At 42.0% G+C, this 25,384-nt stretch overlaps 1 protein-coding gene across 2 annotated transcripts in view; it reads right to left on the bottom strand.

The window, feature by feature from the left end:
• LOC128706587 (intermembrane lipid transfer protein VPS13C-like) overlaps nucleotides 1-25,384 on the bottom strand; it is a 288,856-nt gene that overhangs the window by 241,013 nt on the left and 22,459 nt on the right. For both annotated transcript variants that reach the window (XM_070090626.1, XM_070090633.1), the window contains exons 3-4: nucleotides 14,552-14,724; nucleotides 9,171-9,321 (exon numbers count right to left, since the gene is read on the bottom strand). In XM_070090626.1, the coding sequence (XP_069946727.1) occupies nucleotides 9,171-9,321; nucleotides 14,552-14,724 (324 nt within the window). The remainder of the gene's footprint in view (nucleotides 1-9,170; nucleotides 9,322-14,551; nucleotides 14,725-25,384) is intronic.

Genomic DNA, 25,384 nt, shown 5'->3' with positions numbered 1-25,384 from the left:
TCAATCGATACAATAGAAGAAATACTAACAAAATAGCTAAGAATTTGATCAACTGGAAAAATGTAATTGGCCTAAAATAGTAGTCAAAGTAGGCAAAAATCACTGATGCGTAAATATCGCCGACAGTAAAATTCGAGTGTAATTTTGTCAATTTTCTGTCAAATTTCATACCTTTGGTTTTATTACCTTCAGAAAAAGATTTTCTACCATTTCATAAGAAAAAATAAACTTTTTGAAAATTTTTGAACCCTTTGGACATGGCTTGGACCCTCGTAGGGTCAAAATTATTTATGCACACAAGGAAACAGTAATTATAACACTAGTAATATAAAATAATACAGCCAGTTCTCTCATAGCAAACACCTAAGTTATGTATTCTTACCCCTTAAACTATCCACACGTAAATATACTTTCACGTGCGGTGGGCTCCGAATGTAGATCAACGTTTTATTTTTCTTTCCTTCAAATTTGGTGCGACAGGCCTCATTCGCCTAGACATGAAAGAATGGGTCTGTGCACTTAGTGTATGCACTATGAAAAAAATCGGGGACAACTTAGTACCTTGTGGGAGCACCAGTTCAACTGAGTGCCAGCTACAGCAAATTGTGTGGCAAACACCAGTGATTCACTAATGTCATGTCATATTAACACTCACATTTTTAAGAGGAAAGTAAAAATAGGTTAGATAAATGCACGAATGGGTGTGGGTGGGTGAGAGTTGGACCTGACTAGCTTGTGCTACTGGGTCAGATGTTGTGCTCCTTCTTTCAGTGGATGTGACCTGACTAGGTGGGTCATTGGTCTAAGCCGGGGGGGTGACATGGACCTGCTTTGCATGGGCCAGTAGGCCTGCTGCAGTGTTCCTTCTTTCTTATGTTCTTATGTATTCGGCTGGCTAGCTGGCTGGCTTTGGCTGTCTGTCTGTATCTATCTGTATCTCTGTATCTGTCTATATCACTGTATTTGTATCTCTGTCTATATCTCTGTCTCTCACATGTACTCAAATACAGTAATTATACATAATGTAAATTACCTAGGATAACTCAAAAAATTCCAGGCCAAGTGCTATACAGTGTTTGTAGATCTAAGACATAAATAAACATGATGCAAATAATAGTGTCACTTGCTCAGCAATCAGAGAGCGGCCCATACACCACAAACCAACAGGTTTACTAGCCGTTCCCCGAGACAGAGACAAGCAGATGGAAAGACAGACACACACACAGGCAGACAAAGACAGATGAGCAGAACTAGACAGATAGATAAGCAGAGCTAGGCAGACAGACAGATGTACAGGCAGACATAGACAGGCAGTCACGCAGACAGATATACTGACACACGGATATACAAAGACATGTTTGTGTGCAAGAGTAAAAACATATAAAGGCAAGGTTCCCTCCAGCAGGGCACATTCATCAAATGTCACTTATCTGGCCCTTGTCATAATATACTCTTCAAGGAGGTTCATACTCCAACATGTCTAAAACATAGCTGGGACCTCTAAATACTTTGTATATATTTCTAGACAACAGTAAATGACTAGGGCAGGTGAAAATGTTCACCTGTCAGTGTGACTGTTACAATTTGTGTACTATTTCAGTACATAATATTGGTGTCAGAACGAAGATTGGCTATGAAATCGCAAGAACTATTTTTATCATTATTTTTTTTTTTTTATCATCACACTGGCCGATTCCCAACAAGGCAGGGTGGCCCGAAAAAGAAAAACTTTCACCATCATTCACTCCATCACTGTCTTGCCAGAAGGATGCTTTACACTACAGTTTTTAAACTGCAACATTAACACCCCACCTTCAGAGTGCAGGCACTGTACTTCCCATCTCCAGGACTCAAGTCCGGCCTGCCGGTTTCCCTGAACCCCTTCATAAATGTTACTTTGCTCACACTCCAACAGCACGTCAAGTATTAAAAACCATTTGTCTCCATTCACTCCTATCAAACACGCTCACGCACGCCTGCTGGAAGTCCAAGCCCGTCGCACACAAAACCTCCTTTACTCCCTCCCTCCAACCTTTCCTAGGCCGACCCCTACCCCGCCTTCCTTCCACTACAGACTGATACACTCTTGAAGTCATTCTGTTTCGCTCCATTCTCTCTACATGTCCGAACCACCTCAACAACCCTTCCTCAGCCCTCTGGACAACAGTTTTGGTAATCCCGCACCTCCTCCTAACTTCCAAACTACGAATTCTCTGCATTATATTCACACCACACATTGCCCTCAGACATGACATCTCCACTGCCTCCAGCCATCTCCTCGCTGCAACATTCATCACCCATGCTTCACACCCATATAAGAGCGTTGGTAAAACTATACTCTCATACATTTCCCTCTTTGCCTCCAAGGACAAAGTTTTTTGTCTCCACAGACTCCTAAGTGCACCACTCACTCTTTTCCCCTTATCAATTCTATGATTCACCTCATCCTTCATAGACCCATCCGCTGACACGTCCACTCCCAAATATCTGAATACATTCACCTCCTCCATACTCTCTCCCTCCAATCTGATATCCAATCTTTCATCACCTAATCTTTTCTTTATCCTCATAACCTTACTCTTTCCTGTATTCACTTTTAATTTTCTTCTTTTGCACACCCTACCAAATTCATCCACCAATCTCTGCAACTTCTCTTCAGAATCTCCCAAGAGCACAGTGTCATCAGCAAAGAGCAACTGTGACAACTCCCACTTTGTGTGATTCTTTATCTTTTAACTCCATGCCTCTTGCCAAGACCCTCGCATTTACTTCTCTTACAACCCCATCTATAAATATATTAAACAACCATGGTGACATCACACATCCTTGTCTAAGGCCTACTTTTACTGGGAAATAATTTCCCTCTTCCCTACATACTCTAACTTGAGCCTCACTATCCTCATAAAAACTCTGAACTGCTTTCAGTAACCTACACCATACACCTGCAACATCTGCCACATTGCCCCCCTATCCACCCTGTCATACGCCTTTTCCAAATCCATAAATGCCACAAAGACCTCTTTAGCCTTATCTAAATACTGTTCACTTATATGTTTCACTGTAAACACCTGGTCCACACACCCCCTACCTTTCCTAAAGCCTCCTTGTTCATCTGCTATCCTATTCACCGTCTTACTCTTAATTCTTTCAATAATAACTCTACCATACACTTTACCAGGTATACTCAACAGACTTATCCCCCTATAATTTTTGCACTCTCTTTTGTCCCCTTTGCCTTTATACAAAGGAACTATGCATGCTCTCTGCCAATCCCTAGGTACCTTACCCTCTTCCATACATTTATTAAATAATTGCACCAACCACTCCAAAACTATATCCCCACCTGCTTTTAACATTTCTATCTTTATCCCATCAATCCCAGCTGCCTTACCCCTTTCATTCTACCCACTGCCTCACGAACTTCCCCCACACTCACAACTGGCTCTTCCTCACTCCTACAAGATGTTATTCCTCCTTGCCCTATACACGAAATCACAGCTTCCCTACCTTCATCAACATTTAACAATTCCTCAAAATATGCCCTCCATCTTTCCAATACCTCTAACTCTCCATTTAATAACTCTCCTCTCCTATTTTTAACTGACAAATCCATTTGTTCTCTAGGCTTCCTTAACTTGTTAATCTCACTCCAAAACTTTTTCTTATTTTCAACAAAATTTGTTGATAACATCTCACCCACTCTCTCATTTGCTCTCTTTTACATTGCTTCACCACTCTCTTAACTTCTCTCTTTTTCTCCATATACTCTTCCCTCCTTGCATCGCTTCTACTTTGTAATTATCAGAACATAGAAATTATATAAATTAAAATAAAAACAAGGAAAAAAGGTAAATCGGCAACAATTCTGCAAGTGACAGGTCTGGATGTTGACGTCAGGTGAGCATCCAGAGACAACTTTGTGGTCTTGTATCTCGGTAAGTACAGGTCCTAAACTTTTTTTTTCGGTCTTATACCACACAGAAAATTGCAGTCTTTAACTTAAAAAAAAAAAAAAAAAAAAATTTATTTTTCAAAATATTCGGTGCGCCATGCAGGTGAACGTAGATCTACATTTGGACAGTTTAAGGGTTAAATGAGCACTATTCATATTAATTTTTTTTAACACATCAGTGGTTTCCCACCAAGGCAGGGTGACCCAAAAAGAAAAGAAAAGAAAAAAAAAAACTTTCATCATTCAACATCTTCACCATCATTCACACAATCACTGTCTTTGCAGAGGCACTTAAATCAGACAGTTTAGACGCCCCTCCAAATAGCCAATATCCCAACCCCCTCTAACTCTTTCACTGTTGGTGTCCTATTAGTACGGCTTACAAGCCAGTGTTGGTGCCATATTAATACCCCAAAATTCTAGCGGCTTCAAATCTAGCAGGAGAAAGTTGGTAGACCTACATCTGAAAGGATGGGTCTTCATGGTCAGTGTGCACAGTAAAAAAAAAAAAAATCCTGCAACACGCAGTGCATAATGAGAAAAAAAAACTGACGATGTTGGTGGTTTAAAATGCCGACTTTGAGGTGTATTTTTGAATGGTATTTATGATTGTATTCTCATTTTCTTGGTCTCATTTGATAAAATGGAAGATATATTACAGAAATCGAGATGATTTTGATTGGTTTCACTATGAAAAAATACCTCGAAATTGAGCAAAAAGTAGCGGAAATTTTCAATTTTTGCTGATGTTCAAGAGTAAACAAGTGACATCACTGTCCAGTATGTGTCCAACTGGCCAGTCTAATATGCAGTCACGAATGGGATGATATTATTTATACAATTATTACAATAATGCAGTAATCTGCATAACAGTAAATCGTCTATTTTTTTCTGCGAATAAAAATTCAAAATGGAAAGCAAGAGTAATATAAGAGGGGCCTGGAGACTTGACTAATGAACAGAGAAAATGTTATTTTAGTGCCAGGAATGTTTGCATTGTTTATTTTGGACCCTATTTTGAAAGTGGCATCTTTTGAAATTTGTGTGAAACTGTCCAAATTGCCAATTTCTGACCACTTTATTGGGTAGCTGAAATCAGTATATGGGCGATTTCTTGTACTCAATCGATAGAACAAATGGAGTTCTAGTGAAATAGTTACGAGTTTGGTTGATGGGAACAATGGCCGAAAATGTTACTCAAAGTGGGCAAAATCGTCGCCAAGACCGCTAACTTCACGAGTGTGTAATTCCATAAGTTTTCCATCAAATTTTGTACTTTTGTTGTCATTACCATCGGAAAGAGATTCCCTATCACTTCATAAGAAAACACTTTTTTTTTTGTTGGAAAATTCTTTGACACAGAGCAAGTTTGTGATCAGGGGTCTCAACAGTGAAAGGGTTAAAGTGCAGGCATTGTACTTGTCACCTCCAGGACTCAAGTTTGGCTAACCGGTTACCAGTTTCCCTGAATCCCTTGACAAAATATTAAACTGCTCACATTCCAACAACTCATCAGGTCCCAAAAACCATTCATCTCCATTCACTCCAAACATGCTCACACATGCTTGCTGGAAGTTCAAGCCCCTCACCCAGAAAACTTCCTTTACCCCCTCCCTCCAACCTTCCTAGAATAATCCCTACTCCACCTTCCTTCCCCTACTGATTTATACGCTCTCTAAGTCATTCGACTTTGTTACATTCTCTCTAAATGACCAAACCATCTCAACAACTCATCTCCAGCCCTCTGATTAATATTTTTAGTAACTTCACACCTCCTCCTAATTTCCACTCTACGTATTGTCTGCATAATATTTACACCACACATTGCCCTTAGACACGGTATCTCCACTGCCTCCAGCCTCCCCTTTGCTGCAGCATTTACAACCCATGCTTCACACCCATATAAGAGTGTTGGTACCACTATATTCTTGTACATTCCCTTCTTCACCTCCATGGATAACATTTCTTGTCTCCAAAGATACCTCAAAGCACCACTCACCTTTTTTCCTTCATCAATTCATATTAACCCTTTGACTGTTTCAGGCCCCTCTCTGAAACTGTCATTCTATGTCGCCAAATATTCAAAAAAAAAAAATTATTTTTTCTTATGAAAATGTTAAGATTATTTTTCTGAGTGTTTTAGTCCAAAAAAAAATTTTTTGCCATCGGTACTTACCGAGATATAGAGCCGTGAAGTTTGCAGAAAATGAGCGGCGTATGGCAACAGCGGTGACTGCCGCTCACCCGGTAAACTTTAGTTTACTTGTATTTGAAGGTTTGTTGTTTTTTTCACTATTTTATTTTTTCACATAACTTATGTGGCCTATGAGACCAAAGTAAGGTGCAATGTATATATATACACTCGTTGTATACAACACAATAAGCACACAAACATAATTATCAATATATTGTTTACAAAACTTGTTTACAAAAACAAACAAACAAACAAACAAACAAACAAACAATTCTTCTTCTTCTTCTTCTTCTTCTTCTTCTTCTTCTTCTCCTCCTTCTTCTCCTCCTTCTCCTCCTCCTTCTCCTCCTCCTTCTCCTCCTCCTTCTCCTCCTCCTCCTTCTTCTCCTCCTCCTTCTTCTCCTCCTCCTCCTTCTCCTCCTCCTTCTCCTCCTCCTTCTTCTCCTCCTCCTTCTTCTCCTCCTCCTTCTTCTCCTCCTTCTCCTCCTCCTCCTTCTCCTCCTCCTTCTTCTCCTCCTTCTTCTCCTCCTTCTTCTCCTCCTTCTTCTCCTCCTTCTTCTCCTCCTTCTTCTCCTCCTTCTTCTCCTCCTTCTTCTCCTCCTTCTCCTCCTTCTTCTCCTCCTTCTTCTCCTCCTTCTTCTCCTCCTTCTTCTCCTCCTTCTTCTCCTCCTCCTTCTCCTCCTCCTTCTCCTCCTTCTCCTCCTCCTTCTCCTCCTCCTTCTCCTCCTCCTTCTCCTCCTCCTTCTCCTCCTCCTCCTCCTCCTCCTTCTCCTCCTTCTTCTCCTCCTTCTTCTCCTCCTTCTTCTCCTCCTCCTTCTCCTCCTTCTTCTCCTCCTTCTTCTCCTCCTTCTTCTCCTCCTTCTTCTCCTCCTTCTTCTCCTCCTTCTTCTCCTCCTCCTTCTCCTCCTTCTTCTCCTCCTCCTTCTCCTCCTTCTTCTCCTTCTTCTCCTCCTTCTTCTCCTCCTTCTTCTCCTCCTTCTTCTCCTCCTTCTTCTCCTCCTTCTCCTCCTTCTTCTCCTTCTTCTTCTCCTCCTTCTTCTCCTTCTTCTTCTCCTTCTTCTTCTCCTTCTTCTCCTTCTTCTTCTCCTTCTTCTTCTCCTTCTTCTTCTCCTTCTTCTTCTCCTTCTTCTCCTCCTTCTTCTCCTCCTTCTTCTCCTCCTCCTTCTCCTCCTTCTTCTCCTCCTTCTTCTTCTCCTCCTTCTTCTTCTCCTCCTTCTTCTTCTCCTCCTTCTTCTTCTCCTCCTTCTTCTCCTCCTCCTTCTCCTCCTCCTTCTCCTCCTCCTCCTCCTCCTCCTTCTCCTCCTCCTTCTCCTCCTCCTTCTCCTCCTTCTCCTACTTCTCCTCCTCCTCCTCCTTCTCCTCCTTCTCCTCCTCCTCCTTGTGTGCGAGTGTGTGGCTTATAATTGTTTTGAGTCAGAAGTCGGCAGCTGTCAAAGTGACATATTGTCTCATTAGTCACTACCCCTACCCCTGTCAAAACAATGGGGTCGGATGCTGCTTCCCCTCCTCCATTCTATCTAATTATCTTTCTCCCTCATTCTATATCTTTCAATCTGTCTCTCTTTCTGTCTGCCTATCTCTGTCTCACAGGTACACATAAATACAAGTATACATAGTGTAAATTACCTAGGATAACCCAAGAAATCCAGACAAAGTGCTATACTCTGCTTGAAGATGTGAGTAAACGTGATGACACAGTCTTGTGGCTCTCTCTGAGACAGAGAGCTAGATGGACAGACAGGGAGCTTGACAGACAGACAAATAGACAGAAATGTTTGTGTACCAGCAAAAACAAAGGGAGGCGATGGTCATGTAATATTACCCTCCTTTACGCTCATCAAAGTCAGCTCTTATCAGATGTTATCTCCCCTTATCTTGTCACTGTCATGGGGTGGACTTTTTTTTTTCTTGCTTCAAGGGAACAATATTATTACATCTTCTTCTTCCTCCTCCTCCTCCTCTTCTCCTCCTCCTCCTCCTCCTCCTCCTCCTCCTCCTCCTCTTCCTTCCCTCCTCCTCCTCCTCCTCCTCCTCTTCCTCCCCTCCTCCCCCTCCTCCTCCTCCATTGCTTTTGGTCTCAAACTCCTCCAAATCATGAAATTGATCTTCACTGACACTTCCATCTGTGTTAGAGCATCACTTGGGAAGAGAAGAGTCCCAGATTTGCTGGGGAATCACATATTTCTTACCACTAGACATGCTGAAAAATGACAACTGAAATGGCATTCCCACAATGCACCACTGGCTCCCCGATTTTTTTTATATGGTGCACACTGACCATGGAGACCCATTCTCTCACATGTGGGCCTAGCAGCTTTCTCCTGCTTGATTTGAAGCTGCTAGAATTTATGCGTATAAATACGTCGGAAACATTGGCTCGTAAGACGTATTTATACGTCGGAAACAGTCAAAGGGTTAATATTGATAAAATATTATTACTCAGTTCTGCACAAGTTTAAATTCTGTATAAGTTTGAAAAAGGTGCATTATGCATAAAAACTTTTCTGTACAAAGATTTATACAAGGAAGCTGGTTGTCAACTCTAACTCATAACTATATATGCTATATTGGTGCTCATAACTGCAAAAGACAACTGCCTTTCAGTTATCTAGTGGAAAAAACAAAAAACACGACAACTGTGTACCGCTCAAAAGTCACTTGCCCAAACATTTCTTTATCAACAAGCAAAAGTACCAGGAATTTAAGGTAGGATAAAAGAAAATTACATGGTGAAATGAACGCATCACCCATAGCTGTCTGATGCACAATGGAGTTATAACAATCTCTAAACATTTCCCCATCAACAAGAAAAAAAAAAAAAAAGGTAGGGTGAATTTTTATTTTTTTAGGGTATCTTATACCAGTAAGATTTTGTATGAAATTTATAAGTCACTGGTGGCTACAGTGCAAAATTACATAAAACATCGATCACAAGAATGTCACCCTTGCATGCACTGAGGTTCTACTGTAATAAACCAATCATGGTTGTAAAAATATAAAGGATGACAGTACATGATATATCACCTTAACAGGAGCAACCTTTGCTTGAACTTCTATTTCTGGACGCTGTTTATGCCAGGAGATGGTGAGGTTCCTGCAGATGGTGAGAGTGAGAGAGATGGGCTGCAACAATTCGTATTCTCGTTTCATTGTTCCTCTGGTTGTCAGTTCTACCCTGTTAATAGATGGAACATCCAGTACTTCACAATAGTATATAGCCATACATTTAATAGGATAAAAAAGTCGATGCTTAATAGTCAATGCTTAAAAAAAAAAAAGTTCTTAACAAAGGGCAAGAATGCAAAAGATTATGCAACTTCAAAATATACTTAATGATAGATATTATTAACATTTTATTATAGATTTCTTTAAGTGCCCTACATCAAATTGCTATTTTATTACGAAGACTAAGAAAACTATAGCTAAAGTGAATGCCTTAACCCGTAAACGGTCCAAACGTATATATACGTTTTTACCGCTAGTGCCCCAAACATATATATACTTTTTTTTTGTCATACATTCAACATTGCCACGATAAGCCTGAGTCACCTAGACATGAGAGAATGGGTGTGCGCACTCCCTGTGTGCCATATTAAAATAATTGGGGATGCCTGGGTACCATATGCTCTTTTTTCCTATTAAAAAAAACTTTTTTTTTCTCAAAATAGTTGGGGCACTACATGAGAGAACGTATATATACGTTTGAACCGTTTACGGGTTAAATAACAAATGGTAATTAGATATACAGCAGTTTAACTGCATCAGGCCAATCAAGGGAGGTGGTCCTTAAGTCATCCTATCCAGTATATAATACAAGGAACTATCAAAAAGCTCCCGGACTACCACAAAGGATTTTTTTTTTAAACAGTATTCGTCTTCTCCCACCAAGGCAGGTGACCCAAAAGGAAAGAAAAAATCCCCAAAAAGAAAAATATTTTCATCATGATTCAACATTTTCACCTCACTCATACATAATCGCTGTCTTTGCAGAGGTGCTCAGATATGACAGTTTAGAAGTCCCTCCAAACTGCCAATATCCCAAATCCCTCCTTTAAAGTGCAGGCATTGTACATGCACTTCCCGTTTCCAGGACTCAAGTTCGGCTAACCGATTTCCCAAAATCCCTTCACTAAATATTACTCTGCTTACACTCCAACAGCTCGTCAGATCCCCAAAACAATTCGTCTCCATTCACTCCTAACTAACACGGGTTTGCTGGAAGCCCAAGCCCCTCGCCCGAAAACCTTTTCTACCCCCTCCCTCCAACCTTTTCGAGGATGACCCCTACCCCACCTTCCTTCCCCAACAGATTTATACACTCTCCAAGTCGTTCTACTTTGATCCATTCTCTCTGAATGACCAAACCACCTCAACAACCCCTCTTCAGCCCTCTAATATTTTATTAACTCCACACATCCTCCTAATTTCCACACTCCGAATTCCCTACATAATATTTGCACAAGACATAGCCCTTAGAAAGGACATCTCCACTGCCTCCAGCCACCTCCTCATTGGAGCATTTACAACCCAAGCTTCACACCTACATAGGAGTGTTGGTACCACTATACTTTCATACATTCCCTTCTTTGCCTCCATGGATAACATTTTTTGTCTCCACAGATACCTCAGCGCACCACTCGCCTTTTTTCCTTCATCAATTCTATGGCTAACCTCATCCTTCATAAGCCCATCCACTGACAAATCAACTCCCAAATATCTGAAAAAATTCACTTCTTTCATACTCCCTCTCTCCAATGTGATATCCAATTTTACTTTATCTAAATCGTTTGATACCATCACCACCTTACTCTTATCTATGTTCACTCTCAACTTTCTACTTTTCCATACCCTCCAAAACTCGTCCACTAACTTGTGCAACTGTTCTTTAGAATCTCCCATAAGCACAGTATCATCTGCAAAAATTAACTGTGTCAATTCCCATTTTGTATTTGATTCCCCATAATTTAATCCTACCCCTCTCCCGAACACCCTAGTATTTACTTCTTTTACAACCCCAGCTATAAATATATCAATCATGGTGACATTACACATCCCTGTCTAAAACCTACTTTTACAGGTAAGTAATCTCCCTCTCTCCTACACACCCTAACCTGAGCCTCACTATTCTTATAAAAACTCTTATAGCATTTAGTGAGTTACTATGTATTCCATACACTCGCAACATCTGCCACATTGCTCCCCTATCCACTCTGAATTTGAGGATTTGACCATTAAAGACCCAGAAATAGCTGAAATCATCAGGAGGCAAAGTCATAAAATCAACATGTTAACCCTTTCAGGATTGGTGCCGTACTAGTATGGCTTGTACGCCAGGGTTGGTGCTGTACTAGTATGCATAAATTCTAGCGCCTTCAAATCTAGCGAGAGAAAGCTGGTAGGCCTACATATGAAAGAATGGGTCTATGTAGTCAGTGTGTGCAATATAAAAAAATTCCTGCAGCACACAGTGCATAATAATAAAAAAACTGACCGTATTTTTGGTTTAAAACAGCGACTTTCCACTGTATTTTCGTATGCTATTTTTGGTTGTATTCTAGTTTTCTTGGTCTCATTTTATAGAATGGAAGACATATTACAGAAATTGAGATGATTTTGATTGATTTCACAATGACAAGTACCTTTAAACAGAGTTCAAATTAGCAGAAATATTCGATTTTTGCCAAAGTCCAAAAGTGAACAAATCATGCCATGTGTCCAATACACGTCAACTGATGAGTCTAATATTCTTTCACAAGTGCGCTGATATTATTTATACCATTTCTACACCATTTCTACACTAATGCTGTAGTCTGCATAACAGTAAATCTTTATTTTTTGTGAGAATAAAAATTCAAAATGGAAAGCAAAAGAAATATAATGGAGGCCTAGAGACGTGACTAGTGAACAGAGAAAATGTTATTTTAGTGGCAGGAATGTCTGTCTTGTTTATTCTGGACCCTATTTGGAAATTGGCATCTTTTGAAATTTATGTGAAATTGGCAAAATTGCTAATTTCTGACCACTTTATTGGATAGTTGAAATTGGTAAATGGGTGGTTTCTTGTACTCATTTGATAGAAAAAATGGAGTTCTAGCAAAATAGGTATGATTTTTATCGACTGGTACATTGGAATTGGCAAAAAATAGGGCTCAAAGTGGGCGAAATCGCCAATGCGTAGACATCGTCGAGACCACTAACTTCACAAGAGCATAATTCCGTAAGTTTTCCATCAAATTTCATATTTTTTGTGTCATTATGACTGGGAAAAGATTCTCTATGATTTCATAAGGAAAAATAATTTTTTTTTTCGAAAAACTTCCGACCCTGAGAACAAGTTTAGGAGAGGGCCTGCCAACCCTGAAAGGGTTAACTCTGGATATGGAAAAGCTTAAAAAGTCCAACACACAGTACATGGACAAGATTACAACTCTAGAACATAAACTAAATGAACTGGAGCAACTCAGCAACACCCACACCCAGTCTGAGGAATTCATCAACCTCCTAAAAGATCAAGTTACTCAAGTGAACACCAACATCAAGAATAAAAGAGAAAGGAGTAGACATACAACTTACCGATGTTATGAACAACTTCCAAGACCACTTCAACCAACAACAAATGTCTCATTCAGTTGTAGTGAAAAGCAAACATCTTCTAGCAACTATAACCCAGGAAACAGGTAAACAAACCACTTTGAAACTTATCCTAGATCGTCTTTGACTCAGCATACCAAGTGATGACAAAGGAATGTAAAGTAATAGGTAATCAAACAGGAAAAAAATCAGTAATACTAAAATTCAACTGTAGCTCTCAAAGAAATAATCTGTTAAATATGTTTAGTATTGTGAAAAGTGAAGTGTATGTAAACCACTGCCTGACCAAACTACGGCAAAATCTCCTCTACAGACTAAGAAAATTACAACATGACCAGAAAATCCACCAGTTCTTTGCAAGGGATGATCAAATTGCTGCTAAGAAGGAAGCTACAGGAAGGAGATACTTTATCTCTACAGAACATGATCTAAAAAAATTCCCAAGAGATTCTGCCCTCAATGAATCGGAATAAAGTGTAGTTAGTACCCACTTCCAGGAGCAGCGTTATGAAGCCCTAATTGTTTTATCATTTTATTCTCTTTGTCAATCTGACAGCAGTAAATTTTCAAAGTTGCTCCAATGCTACTTACAGCTTATATTTTTTTTTTATTTATACTAAAGAGACTTAGTGATTTTAATGTGTACCTGCATGCCAGCACAGTGTGTAAGTATATTTAGGTACAGGTACACAAGTACGTATAATTATCAGAGTACATATAAAATATGCAATAACTTAAAAACACTTGAAATCTGGAAAGTTTCCAGACATAATAGATGTGCTCACAGAGAATGAACAAACAGGGTGGGGTGCACCGTATTTGAAAGACCGCTTGTTGTATAGCAAATTTTGGTCATAATTTGAGTGATCATGTCGGAGGATCTCACCTTCAAGGACCATAACATTGTATCAATCGCATCTGCTAGAAAAATGACAGGATGGATAATGAGAACCTTCAAAACTAGGGATGCCAAGCCCATGATGACACTCTTCAGGTCACTTGTTTTATCCAGGCTGGAATATTGCTGCACACTAACAGCACCTTTCAAGGCAGGTTAAATTGCTGACCTAGAAAATGTACAGAGAACCTTCACGGTGCGCATAACGGAGATAAAACACCTCAATTACTGGGAGCGCTCGAGGTTCCTAAACCTGTATTCCCTGGAACACAGGCGGGAGAGATACATGATTATATACACCTGGAAAATCCTAGAGGGACTAGTACCAAACTTGCACACGAAAATCACTCACTACGAAAGCAAAAGACTTGGCAGACGATGCAACATCCCCCCAATGAAAAGCAGGGGTGTCACTAGCACGTTAAGAGACCATACAATAAGTGTCAGGGGCCCGAGACTGTTCAATTGCCTCTCAGCATACATAAGGGGGATTACCAACAGACCCCTGGCAGTCTTCAAGCTGGCACTGGACAAGCACCTAAAGTCGGTTCCTGACCAGCCGAGCTGTGGCTCGTACGTTGGTTTGCGTGCAGCCAGCATTAACAGCCTGGTTGATCAGGCTCTGACCCACCAGGAGGCCTGGTCCCAGACCAGGCCGCGGGGGCATTGACCCCCGGAACTCTCTCCAGGTAAACTCCAGGCATATTAGCGGAATGACAAAGCGAGGCCTACTATACAAGGAAAACTATTACAGACAATGAGAGATTCTATTTGTGGAAGGAAAATGCACGATCATTATGCGAGATCTATCCTAAATTGTTTATTTTAAAAGATGAAATCGTTTCTGAAATATCCACGTTAAAAGTTTGTGTAGCAAAATTAATTATTTTGAACATAGTGCATTAAAAGGCCATACCTGGATAACTTAATATTGTGAAGTTCCAAGTTGATCATGTCATAAATAGCTGGATACCCCAATTCATTCCTCTCCTGACCCATCTCAAATTTGTTGTTAATTGTGATTTGTCCTAAGTCAACCATGAGCCCAGACAAACTGCACGAGTCTTGAGGAATGAGGATCAGAGGGGCCTGTAGGGATTAGAATATTATCATGACCATGTGAACCACTTTAGAGGAAACACAATACATTGATATGAAGCCAAGTGACAAGATAAAATATACAATAGGGCCTCAACTTATGACAAAAGTGTGTTTCAGAAAATCCGTTCTAAAATAATTGTTTAGTACAGTAGGGCCCCACTTATATGGCAGGTTAGGTTCCAGGCTACTGCCGTAAAGCGGAAATCACCGTAAAGTGGAACACCCTTTTTTTTCCACTTATAAATGCATACAAATACTAGATAACAAGTTTACACTAACATATATTAAGTTAGCAATAGAACTAAGCTTAACCCTTTGAGGGTTTTGGTCGTACTAGTACGTCTTACGCGTAGGGGTTTTTGACGTACTAGTACGCATAAATTCTAGCGGCCTCAAATCTCGCAGGAAAAGGCTGATAAGCCTAGATGTGAGAGAATGGGTCTGTGTGGTGGGTGTGCGCAGTAGGAAAAAAATCTGGGACCCAGTGGTGCATTGTGGGAATGCCATCATAGTACACAATTTCCACCGTGCCCTGCGGTAAGAAGTTCCTCACTCCTCGGCGAATTGGGACACTTTTGTTCCCCAGTGACAGTTCTAATACAGATGGAAGTGACAGTGAAGATGAGTTTCAAGGTTCTGGTGAGGTTTTGACCGAAACTAATGACCATAATATGGGTAATAGTGAGGAAAACCCAGACAACCCACAGCCTTCCACCTCTGGTGCTGGGCCGTCTTGTTGTACCAGTTGTACCAGAATCAAAGAGGAAACTCCTATTTTCCAAAATCCCAGACTCAGATGTGAGCATTGGTGATGATAGTGATAGTGATTATGAACTACAAGCTCTTCAAACTTGTTCCAAGAATGGAGGAGGAGGAGGAGGCAGAGGAGGAGGAGGCAAGAGGAGGAGGAGGCAAGAGGAGGAGGAGGCAAGAGGAGGAGGAGGCAGAGGAGGAGGAGGAGGAGGAGGAGGAGGAGGAGGAGAAGGAGGAGGAGGAGGAGGAGGAAGAAGAAGAGGAGGAGGAGGAGGAGGAGAAGTAGGTGCAGGCGGAGGAGGAGGAGGAGGAGGAGGAGGAGGAAGAAGAAGAATACGTAATGATAACAATAATACATAATAATAATAATACATAATAATAATACATAATAATAATAATACATAATAATAATAATACATAATAATAATAATACATAATAATAATAATAATAATAATAATAATAATATGTAATAATAAATGTTCACCCATGACAGTAACAAGATAAGGGGAGATAACATCTGATAAGTGCTGACGTTTGATGAGGGTAAATGAGGGTAGAGCTGATGCCAAAAGATGAGATGAACATCGCCCTCCCTTTGTTTTTGCTGGTATACTAACATTTCTGTCTGTCTATTTGCCTGTCTGTCAAGCTCCCTGTCTATCCGTCTAGCTCTCTGTCTCAGAGAGCCACAAGACTGCGTCATCACTTTTACTCACATCTTCAAGCAGAGTATAGCACTTTGTCTGGGTTTCTTGGGTTATCCTAGGTAATTTATACTATGTATACTTGTATTTATGTGTACCTGTGAGACAGAGATAGACAGACAGATAGAATGAGGGAGAAAGATAATTAGATAGAATGGAGGAGGGGAAGCAGCATCCGACCCCATTGTTTTGACAGGCCGGAGGGGGAAAGAGTAATGAGCCAATATGTCACTTTGACAGCTGCCGACTCCTTGTAATTTACACTATGGACGAGGAGGAGAAGGAGAAGGAGGAAGAGTAGGGGGAAGAGGAAGAAGAGGAGGAGGAGGAAGAGGAGGAGGAGGAAGAGGAAGAGTAGGAGGAAGAGGAAGAGTAGGAGGAAGAGGAATAAGAGGAAGAGGAGGAGGAAGAGGAATAGTAGGAGGAAGATTAGGGGGAAGAGGAGGAAGAGGAAGAAGAGGAGGAGGAGGAGGAGGAGGAAGAGGAAGAGTAGGAGGAAGAGTAGGGGGAAGAGGAGGAAGAGGAAGAAGAGGAAGAGTAGGAGGAAGATTAGGGGGAAGAGGAGGAAGAGGAAGAGTATGAGGAAGAGTAGGGGGAAGAGGAGGAAGAGTAGGGGGAAGAGGAGGAAGAGGAAGAAGAGGAGGAGGAGGGTGGAACACTAGTACACTGGTACTGGTACACTAACATTTCTGTCTGTCTATTTGTCTGTCTGTCAAGCTCCCTGTCTATCTGTCTATCCATCTAGCTCTCTGTCTCAGAGAGCCACAAGACTGTGTCATCACTTTTACTCACATCTTCAAGCAGAGTATAGCACTTTGTCTGGATTTCTTGGGTTATCCTAGGTAATTTATACTATGTATACTTGTATTTATGTGTACCTGTGAGACAGAGATAGACAGACAGATAGAAAGAGAGAGACAGATTGAAAGAGATAGAATGAGGGAGAAAGATAAAACACCATTGTGTATGACACCATGTTTCAGAGTTCCACAAGCTGCAGAACTAATAGGAATATGTTCAGTGACTGTATATTGGTATATATATTATAGAACAATAATAATAAACAATGTTTTGTATTGTTTGTTTTTGTAAACAAGTTTTGTAAACAATATATTGATAATTATGTTTGTGTGCTTATTGTGTTGTATACAACGAGTGTATATATGTACATTGCACCTTACTTTGGTCTCATAGGCCACATAAGTTATGTGAAAAAATAAAATAGTGAAAAAAACAACAAACCTTCAAATACAAGTAAACTAAAGTTTACCGGGTGAGCGGCAGTCGCCGCTGTTGCCATACGCGGCTCATTTTCTGCAAACTTCATGCATCCATATCTCCGTAAGTATTGATGGTAAATTTTTTTTGTTTATCCTATAATGTTTAGAAAAAAAAAACTATTTTTTCATAAGAAAAAATAATTTTTTTTTTTTGAAATTTGGCCGACCCTGAGAACGAGTTTCGGAGAGGGCCTGTCGACCCTCAAAGGGTTAAGCATCCCATGGTAGCCTGGCTGACTACCAATATGATTTCTTACAATAAATACTACTTGTCTCACCCTAGATTAAGACTATAAATATTTTAAGGTAAGTAATGAGTTCACTATGTGTGTATTGTACATTATGCTGGTTCTATCTTAAATATGTTAGTTAAACTTGTATCTAGTGTTTGTATGCATTTGTAAGTGTACTTTACGGCGGTTTCCGCTTTATGGCGGTAGCCTGGAACCTAACCCGCTGTACAAGTGGGGCCCTCCTGTACTATTCTATGATATTTAAGCATCCCAGAGTGATAAAATGTATATAAAGTTCAGTAGTCTTAATGTAGGGTCAGGAGTAAGTATATGAGATAAAATAAATAAATGAGAGAGAATGAGTGCATGAGAGAGGACTGGCGCAGAGTTATGTAAACAAACCAGGCGAACGCAAGTTTTTTTAAACAAAAAAAGTGTACACATCTGGTTTGTGTACAAATTACATTGTGTACAAGTTGTCTCTACATTGATACAGTAGAATAAATAAAGAACACTTCCATTCTCATGTAACATCATTTTGAGAAGAAATGATGCTCTGAGTGAAGGCAATGGAAATAAGTCACTCTGACTTTTTTGGGTTATCCTAGGTTCTCTACACATATGCTTTTATGTATGATAATCTATGTAACTATTTGTGTATACCTGAATAAACTTACATACGAAAGGAATAATTTTCTACAGTAACCCCCAGTAACACATTTTCTCTTATGTTTGATTAGAGAAAATGTTATTCTTGGTATCACTTGTACAAGTTATCTGGCTACTCATCTCATACTTATGTTTATTTATTTTACTGTGGGGTTATTTATCATCTTTATATGTTATGTATCATGTTTATTATATAATTTTGAAAAAAATATCATGGATGGATTAATGAAAATGTGTATATTAACATAATATACGACATTTAATGAGACTCAGTGATTATTATTATTATTTCAAATATGGCGTCATTTGTGCAAGTCGTCTGGCTACCACATCTTATATTTATGTTTGTTTATTCTACTGTGGGGTGTATTTATCATCTTTATGTTATGCATCATGTTTATTACATAATTTTGAAAAAAATATCATAGATGGATTAATGAAAATGTGTATATTAACGTAAAATACGACATTTAATGAGACTCGGTGATTATTATTACTAATATGACATCTCGAGATATAAGACACTCTTACTGATTTTAATGTGTACCTGCACGCAGCACAGTATGCAAGTTTATTTAGGTACAGGTATACATATGTATAATTATCAGAGTATATATAAAATATGAAATAACTTTTAAAAACACTTGAAATTTTGGAGTTTCCAGACATAATGGAGAGACTTAGTGCTTACGGATCTCACGGAGAATGTAAACAAACCGGGTGGGGCGCAGTGACCGTATTAGAAAGTTAGGTGGGGGAGCCGTACAGCGAGTTTTGGTCATAATTTGAAATGACTGTATTAGCGGAACGCCGTAAAGCGGGGCCCTACTGTACTTGAAACCTTCTTTCACGTAAGAAACTGTAAGAATAGATTAATGTATTCCTCAGTCATAATATTCAGTATGCAGTACTAATTTTTCTAAAGAATTTTTATCTGATATTTCACAGTCAGTATTCTTTTTCACTCGAAAACAACACATGGTAGTAGTGGTGCAAGGTACAAGGTGGTGGTGGTGCGAGGTACAACATAGTGGTGGTGGCGCCAGGTACAAGGTGGTGTGAGGTAAAAGGTGGTGGTGGTGTGAGGTACAAGGTGGTGGTGGTGGTGGTGATGGTCTAAGGTACAAGGTGGTGGTGGTGGTGGTGGTGATGGTCTAAGGTACAAGGTGATGGTGGTGGTGCGAGGTACAAGATGGTGGTGGTGGCGCGAGACACAAGGTGGTGGTGGTGCGAGGTACAAGGTGGTGGTGGTGGTAGTGTTGGTGCGTGGTACAAGTGGTGGTGGTGGTGCGAGGTACAAGGTGATGGTGGTGCGAGGTACAAGGTGGTGGTGGTGGTGGTACGAGGTACAAGGTGGTGGTGGTGCGAGGTGCAAGGTGGTGGTGGTGCGAGGTACAAGGTGGTGGTGCAAGGTACAAGGTTAAGTGGTGGTGCAAGGTACAAGGTTAAGTGGTGGTGCAAGATACAAGGTGGTGGTGGTGCAAGGTACAAGATGGTGGTGGTGGTGCGAGGTACAAGGTGGTGGTAGTTGTGATGCGAGGTACAAGGTAATAGTGGTGGTGAGAGGTACAATGTGGTGGTGGTGCTAGGTACAAGGTGGTGACAGTGTGAGGTACAAGGTGATGGTGAGAGGTACAAGGTGATAGTGGTGCTAAGTACAAGGTGGTATTGGTGCTAGGTGCAAGGTGGTGGTAATGCAAGGTACAAGGTGGTAGTGGTGCTAGGTACAAGGTGGTAGTAGCAGTGCAAGGTACAAGGTGGTGGTGGTGAGAGGTACAAGGTGGTGGTGATGCAAGGTACAAGGTGGTGGTGGTGCTAGGTACAAGGTGGTGGTGGCAGTGCAAGGTATAAGGTGGTGGTGGCAGTGTAAGGTATAAGGTGGTGGTGGCAGTGCAAGGTATAAGGTGGTGGTGGTGCAAGGTACAAGGTGGTGGTGCTAGGTATAAGGTGGTGGAGGCAGTGCAAGGTACAAGGTGGTGGTGGTGAGAGGTACAAGGTGGTGGTGATGCAAGGTACAAGGTGGTGGTGGTGCTAGGTACAAGGTGGTGGTGGCAGTGCAAGGTATAAGGTGGTGGTGGCAGTGTAAGGTATAAGGTGGTGGTGGCAGTGCAAGGTATAAGGTGGTGGTGGTGCAAGGTACAAGGTGGTGGTGCTAGGTATAAGGTGGTGGAGGCAGTGCAAGGTACAATGAGGTGGTAGTGGTGGTGCAAGTTGATGGTGGTGGTGCAAGGTAATGGTTGTGGTGATGCTGGTGAAAGGTGGTAGTGGTAGTGCAAGGTGGTGGTGGTGGTGCAAGGTACAAGGTTGTGGTGGTGGTGCAAGGTACAAGATGGTGGTGGAAGGTACACGGTGATGGTGCTAGGTACAAGGTGGTGGTCGTGTGAGGGACAAGGTGGTGTGAGGTACAACTTGGTGATGCAAGGTACAAGGTGGTGATGGTACTAGGTACAAGGTGGTAGTGGTGGTGAGGGGTACAAGGTGGTTGTGGTGCAAGGTACAAGGTGGTGGTGATGGTGGTGGTGTGAGGTACAAGGTGGTGGTGCAAGGTACAAAGTGGTGGTGGTGGTGCGAGGTACAAAGTGGTGGTGGTGGTGCGAGGTACAAAGTGGTGGTGGTGCAAGGTACAAGGTGGTGGTGGTGGTACAAGGTACAAGGTGGTGGTGGTGCAAGGTACAAGGTAGTGATGTGAGGTACAAGGTGGTTGTGGTGCAAGGTACAAGGTGGTGGTGATGGTGGTTGAGGTGTGAGGTACAAAGTGGTGATGGTGGTTGAGGTGTGAGGTACAAAGTGGTATTGGGTGGTGGTGCTAGGTACAAGATGGTGGTGTGAGGTACAATGTGGTTGTGCAATGTACAAGGCAGTGGTGGTGGTGTGAGGAACAAGGTGGTGGTGGTGCTAGGTACAAGGTGGTGGTAGTGCAAGGTACAAGGTGGTGGTGGTCATGGTGCAAGGCACAAGGTGGTGGTGGTGGTCGTGGTGCAAGGCACAAGGTGGTGGTGCGAGGTACAAGGTGGTGGCAGTGGTACCTAGCACCACCACCACCTTTCAGTGGTGGTGGTGCTGGGTACAAGGTGGTGGTGGCAGTGTGAGGTACAAAATGGTGGTGGTGGCAGTGTGAGGTACAACGAGGTGGTGGTGGTGGTGGTAGTGCAAAGTGGGGGTTGTAGTGGTGAAAGGTGGTGGTGGTAGTGAAAGGTGGTGGTGGTAGTGAAAGGTGGTGGTGGTAGTGAAAGGTGGTGGTGGTAGTGGTAGTGAAAGGTGGTGGTGGTGGTAGTGGTAGTGCAAGGTGGTAGTGGTAGTGCAAGGTGGTAGTGGTAGTGCAGGGTGGTGGTGGTGGTAGTGCAAGGTGGTAGTGATAGTGCAAGGTGGTGGTGGTAGTGCAAGGTAGTGGTGGCAAGGTACAAGGTGGTGGTGGTGGTGCAAGGTACATGGTGGTGCAGGGTACATGGTGGTGGTGGTGGTGGTGGTGCAAGGTACAAGGTGGTGGTGGTGCAAGGTACAAGGTGGTGGTGTGAGGTACTAGGTAATAGGGGTGCAAGGTACAAGGTGGTGGTGGTGCTAGGTAAAAGGTGGTGGTGGCAGTGCAAGGTACAAGGTGGTGGTGGCGGTGTGAGGTATAATGAGGTGGTGGTGGTAGTGCAAGGTGGTGGTGGTAGTGGTAGTACAAGGTGGTAGTGGTAGTGCAAGGTGGTGGTAGTAGTGCAAGATGGTGGTGGTAGTAGTGCAAGGTGGTGGTGGTGGTAGTAGTGCAAGGTGGTGGTGGTGGTGGTAGTGCAAGGTGGTGGTGGTGGTAGTGCAAGGTGGTGGTGGTAGTGCAAGGTGGTGGTGGTAGTGCAAGGTACAAGGTGGTGGTGGTGGTGCAAGGTACATGGTGGTGCAGGGTACATGGTGGTGGTGCTGCAAGGTACAAATTGGTGGTGTGAGGTACTAAGTAATAGTGGTGCGAGGTACAAGGTGGTGGTGCGAGGTACAAGGTGGTGGTGGTGTGAGGTACAAGGTGGCGGTGGTGCAAGGTACAAGGTGGCAGTGGTGCAAGGTACAAGGTGGTGGTGTGAGGTACTAAGTAATAGTGGTGCAAGGTACAAGGTGGTGGTGGTGCGAGGTACAAGGTGGTGGTGGTAGTGCAAGGTACAAGGTGGTGGTGTGAGGTACTAAGTAATAGTGGTGCGAGGTACAAGGTGGTGGTGGTGCGAGGTACAAGGTGGTGGTGGTGGTGCGAGGTACAAGGTGGTGGTGGTGGTGCGAGGTACAAGGTGGTGGTGGTGGTGTGAGGTACAAGGTGGCGGTGGTGGTGCGAGGTACAAGGTGGTGGTGGTGCAAGGTACAGGGTGGTGGTGGGGAGAGGTACAAGATGGTGGTGGTGGCAGTGCTAGGTACAAAGGTGGTGGTGCTAGGTACAAGGTGGTGGTGGTGCGAGGAATAAGGTGGTGGAGATGGTACAAGGTGGTGGTTGTGTGAGGTACAAGGTGGTGGTTGTGTGAGGTACAAGGTGGTGGTGCGAGGTACAAGGTGGTGGTGGTAGTGCAAGGTGGTGGTAGTGGTGGTGATGGTGGGAAGGTGTTGTGTTAACCTGTACCTCAGTCCACTGAACATGAAAAGGAGAGTGCATGTGAGAAAGGGTGAGTAGGGTGCAAAGTGAAGGTAGCGATGAGGATGAGCATAAGGGAGATTATTGTGTTGTGTAGTGCAGTATCTCACTCCAAGCATGTCCACTGCAATCAGAAGTGCTGGGCTGGGGCTTTCCTTCAGGGCAGTACCCACCCACCAACCAATGAAGCACTAATACAAAAACAGATAAATCTTCAGTTTTTGACGAAATTTACAATAAAAATTGGAGCCTTCACACACGTATACGATGACTAAACGGTTTGAATGCATTCAGTAAAAATCTGAGAAAAAATATTTATTATTCTACAAAATAGAATGACTTGAGGGGCATATAAATCTATAGTGGAAGCAAGACTGGGCAGGAGTCATCCTAGGAAAGGTTGAAGGGAGGGGGTAAAGGAAGGTTTGTGTGCGAGGGGCTTGGACTTCTAGGAAGCATCCATGAGCATGTTGGATAGAAGCAAGTGGAGACAAATGGTTTTTATGACATGCTGTTGATGTGTGAGCAAAGTAACATTTATGAAAGGATTTAGAAATATTGGCAAGTTGGATTTGAGTCCTGGAGGTGATAAGTACAGTGCCTGTGCTCTGAAGGAGGGGTGTTGATGTTGCAGTTCTTTAACAAAAAAAATCCTATGACAGGGAGGATAGTAGAGTAATGTAGCAAATGTTGCAAGTGTATGTAATAGGTGGTAGACTACTGAAAGCAGTTAGGAGTTTTTATGAGGACAGTGAAGCTCATGCTTGGGTATGTAGGGGGAGGAGCAAGGGGAGGAAAGAGAAGGAAAGAGGGAGGGAGGGGAAAGAGAGGGAGGGAGGGGCAAAAGAGAGGGATGGGGAAAGGGAGAGATTATTTTCCAGTAAAAGTAGGCCTAGTGAAGGAATGTGTATAATCACAACCTTTAACATTTATAGACGAGGCTGTAAAAGAAGTGAATGCTGGGGTGTTGGCAAGACATGTGATATTAAAAGATTGCTTTTTGCTCATGACAAGTGCTTTCAGGATATACTGAAGAGAAGTTGCAAAGACTGGTGGGTGAATTTGGAAGATCATGTAAAAGGAAATTTAAAGACAACATAGGAAAGGGTAAGGTGATAAGGATGACCAAAAATTTAGGCAATGAAAGACTTGCTATTAGATGGAACAAGGGAGTATGGAAGAAGTGAATGTGTCCAGACATTGGGGAGTGGATTTATTGATGGACAGGTCTATGAATGACGAGGTCAACCATAGAATTGATGAGGGAAAAAGGGCAAATGGTGCACTGAGGCATCTGTGGTAACAAAACATTATCCATGGAAGTCAAAGAGGGGAATGTACCAGAGTATAGTGGTACCAACACTTTTACAAGGGTGTGAAGCATGAGTGGAGGTGAGGAGGCTGGAGGTAGTGGAAATTGTGTGTCTGAGGGCAATGCATAGTGTGAATATTATACAGAGGATTTATAGCTGGGAGTTTTAAAAAAAAAAAAAACTTCTAGGGTACATATATTTATAGGTGGGAAAGAGGTAGGAGTCATCCTGGGAAGCGTTGGGAGGGAGGGGGTAAAAAATAAAAAAGGTTCTGTATGCAAGAAGCATCGCCATCCAACAGGCATATGCAAGTGTTAGATGTCGAGACAAGTGGTTTTCATGACGATGTGCTGCTGGAGAGTCGGCAAGTTCACATGTAAGAAGGGATTCAGGAAAGTACAGAGACTGCATTCTGATGGAGGGGCAGGGAATATTGCAGTTTGGAGGGGCATCTAAGTTGCAATGTCCACCCACCCACACACACACACACCCCCACACACACACCCCCCACCCCCACACACACACACCCACACAAACACACAAAATTGGCAAGTGTGTGATTGATGGTGAAATTTTTTTTTTTTCTTTTCTTTTTTTGGGTCAACCTACCTCAATGGGAAATGGCTGGTGCATTAAAATATTAATATTATATCTACAGTTCTTCACCCATCTTTACCAAAGAAATGGGAGTGCCTATACATACATCAAATAAATATAGACAAAGTATGAATGAATCCAGTAAAAATCTACAAGAAAATATATACAGTGGACCCCCGGGTAACGATGTTTTTTCATTCCAGAAGTATGTTCAGGTGCCAGTACTGACCGAATTTGTTCCCATAAGGAATATTGTGAAGTAGATTAGTCCATTTCAGACCCCCAAACATACACGTACAAACGCACTTACATAAATACACTTACATAATTGGTTGCATTGGGAGGTGATCATTAAGCAGGGGTCCACTGTATATACAATTCATCCTTATGAAAATAATTAACATTTTTGTCCCAACATTGAAAGAGCAAGATATTATTCATAATTAATAAATGACAGAATACCTATGTTGTAACATCATTAACCCTTTGACTGTTTCGGTCGTATATATA

The sequence above is a fragment of the Cherax quadricarinatus genome, chromosome 3, assembly GCF_038502225.1.
Source record: "Cherax quadricarinatus isolate ZL_2023a chromosome 3, ASM3850222v1, whole genome shotgun sequence".
NCBI classification, from domain to species: Eukaryota; Metazoa; Arthropoda; class Malacostraca; order Decapoda; family Parastacidae; genus Cherax; species Cherax quadricarinatus.
The sequence above is the reverse complement of the archived record's forward strand: the minus strand, read 5'-3'. Positions and strand labels throughout refer to the sequence as shown.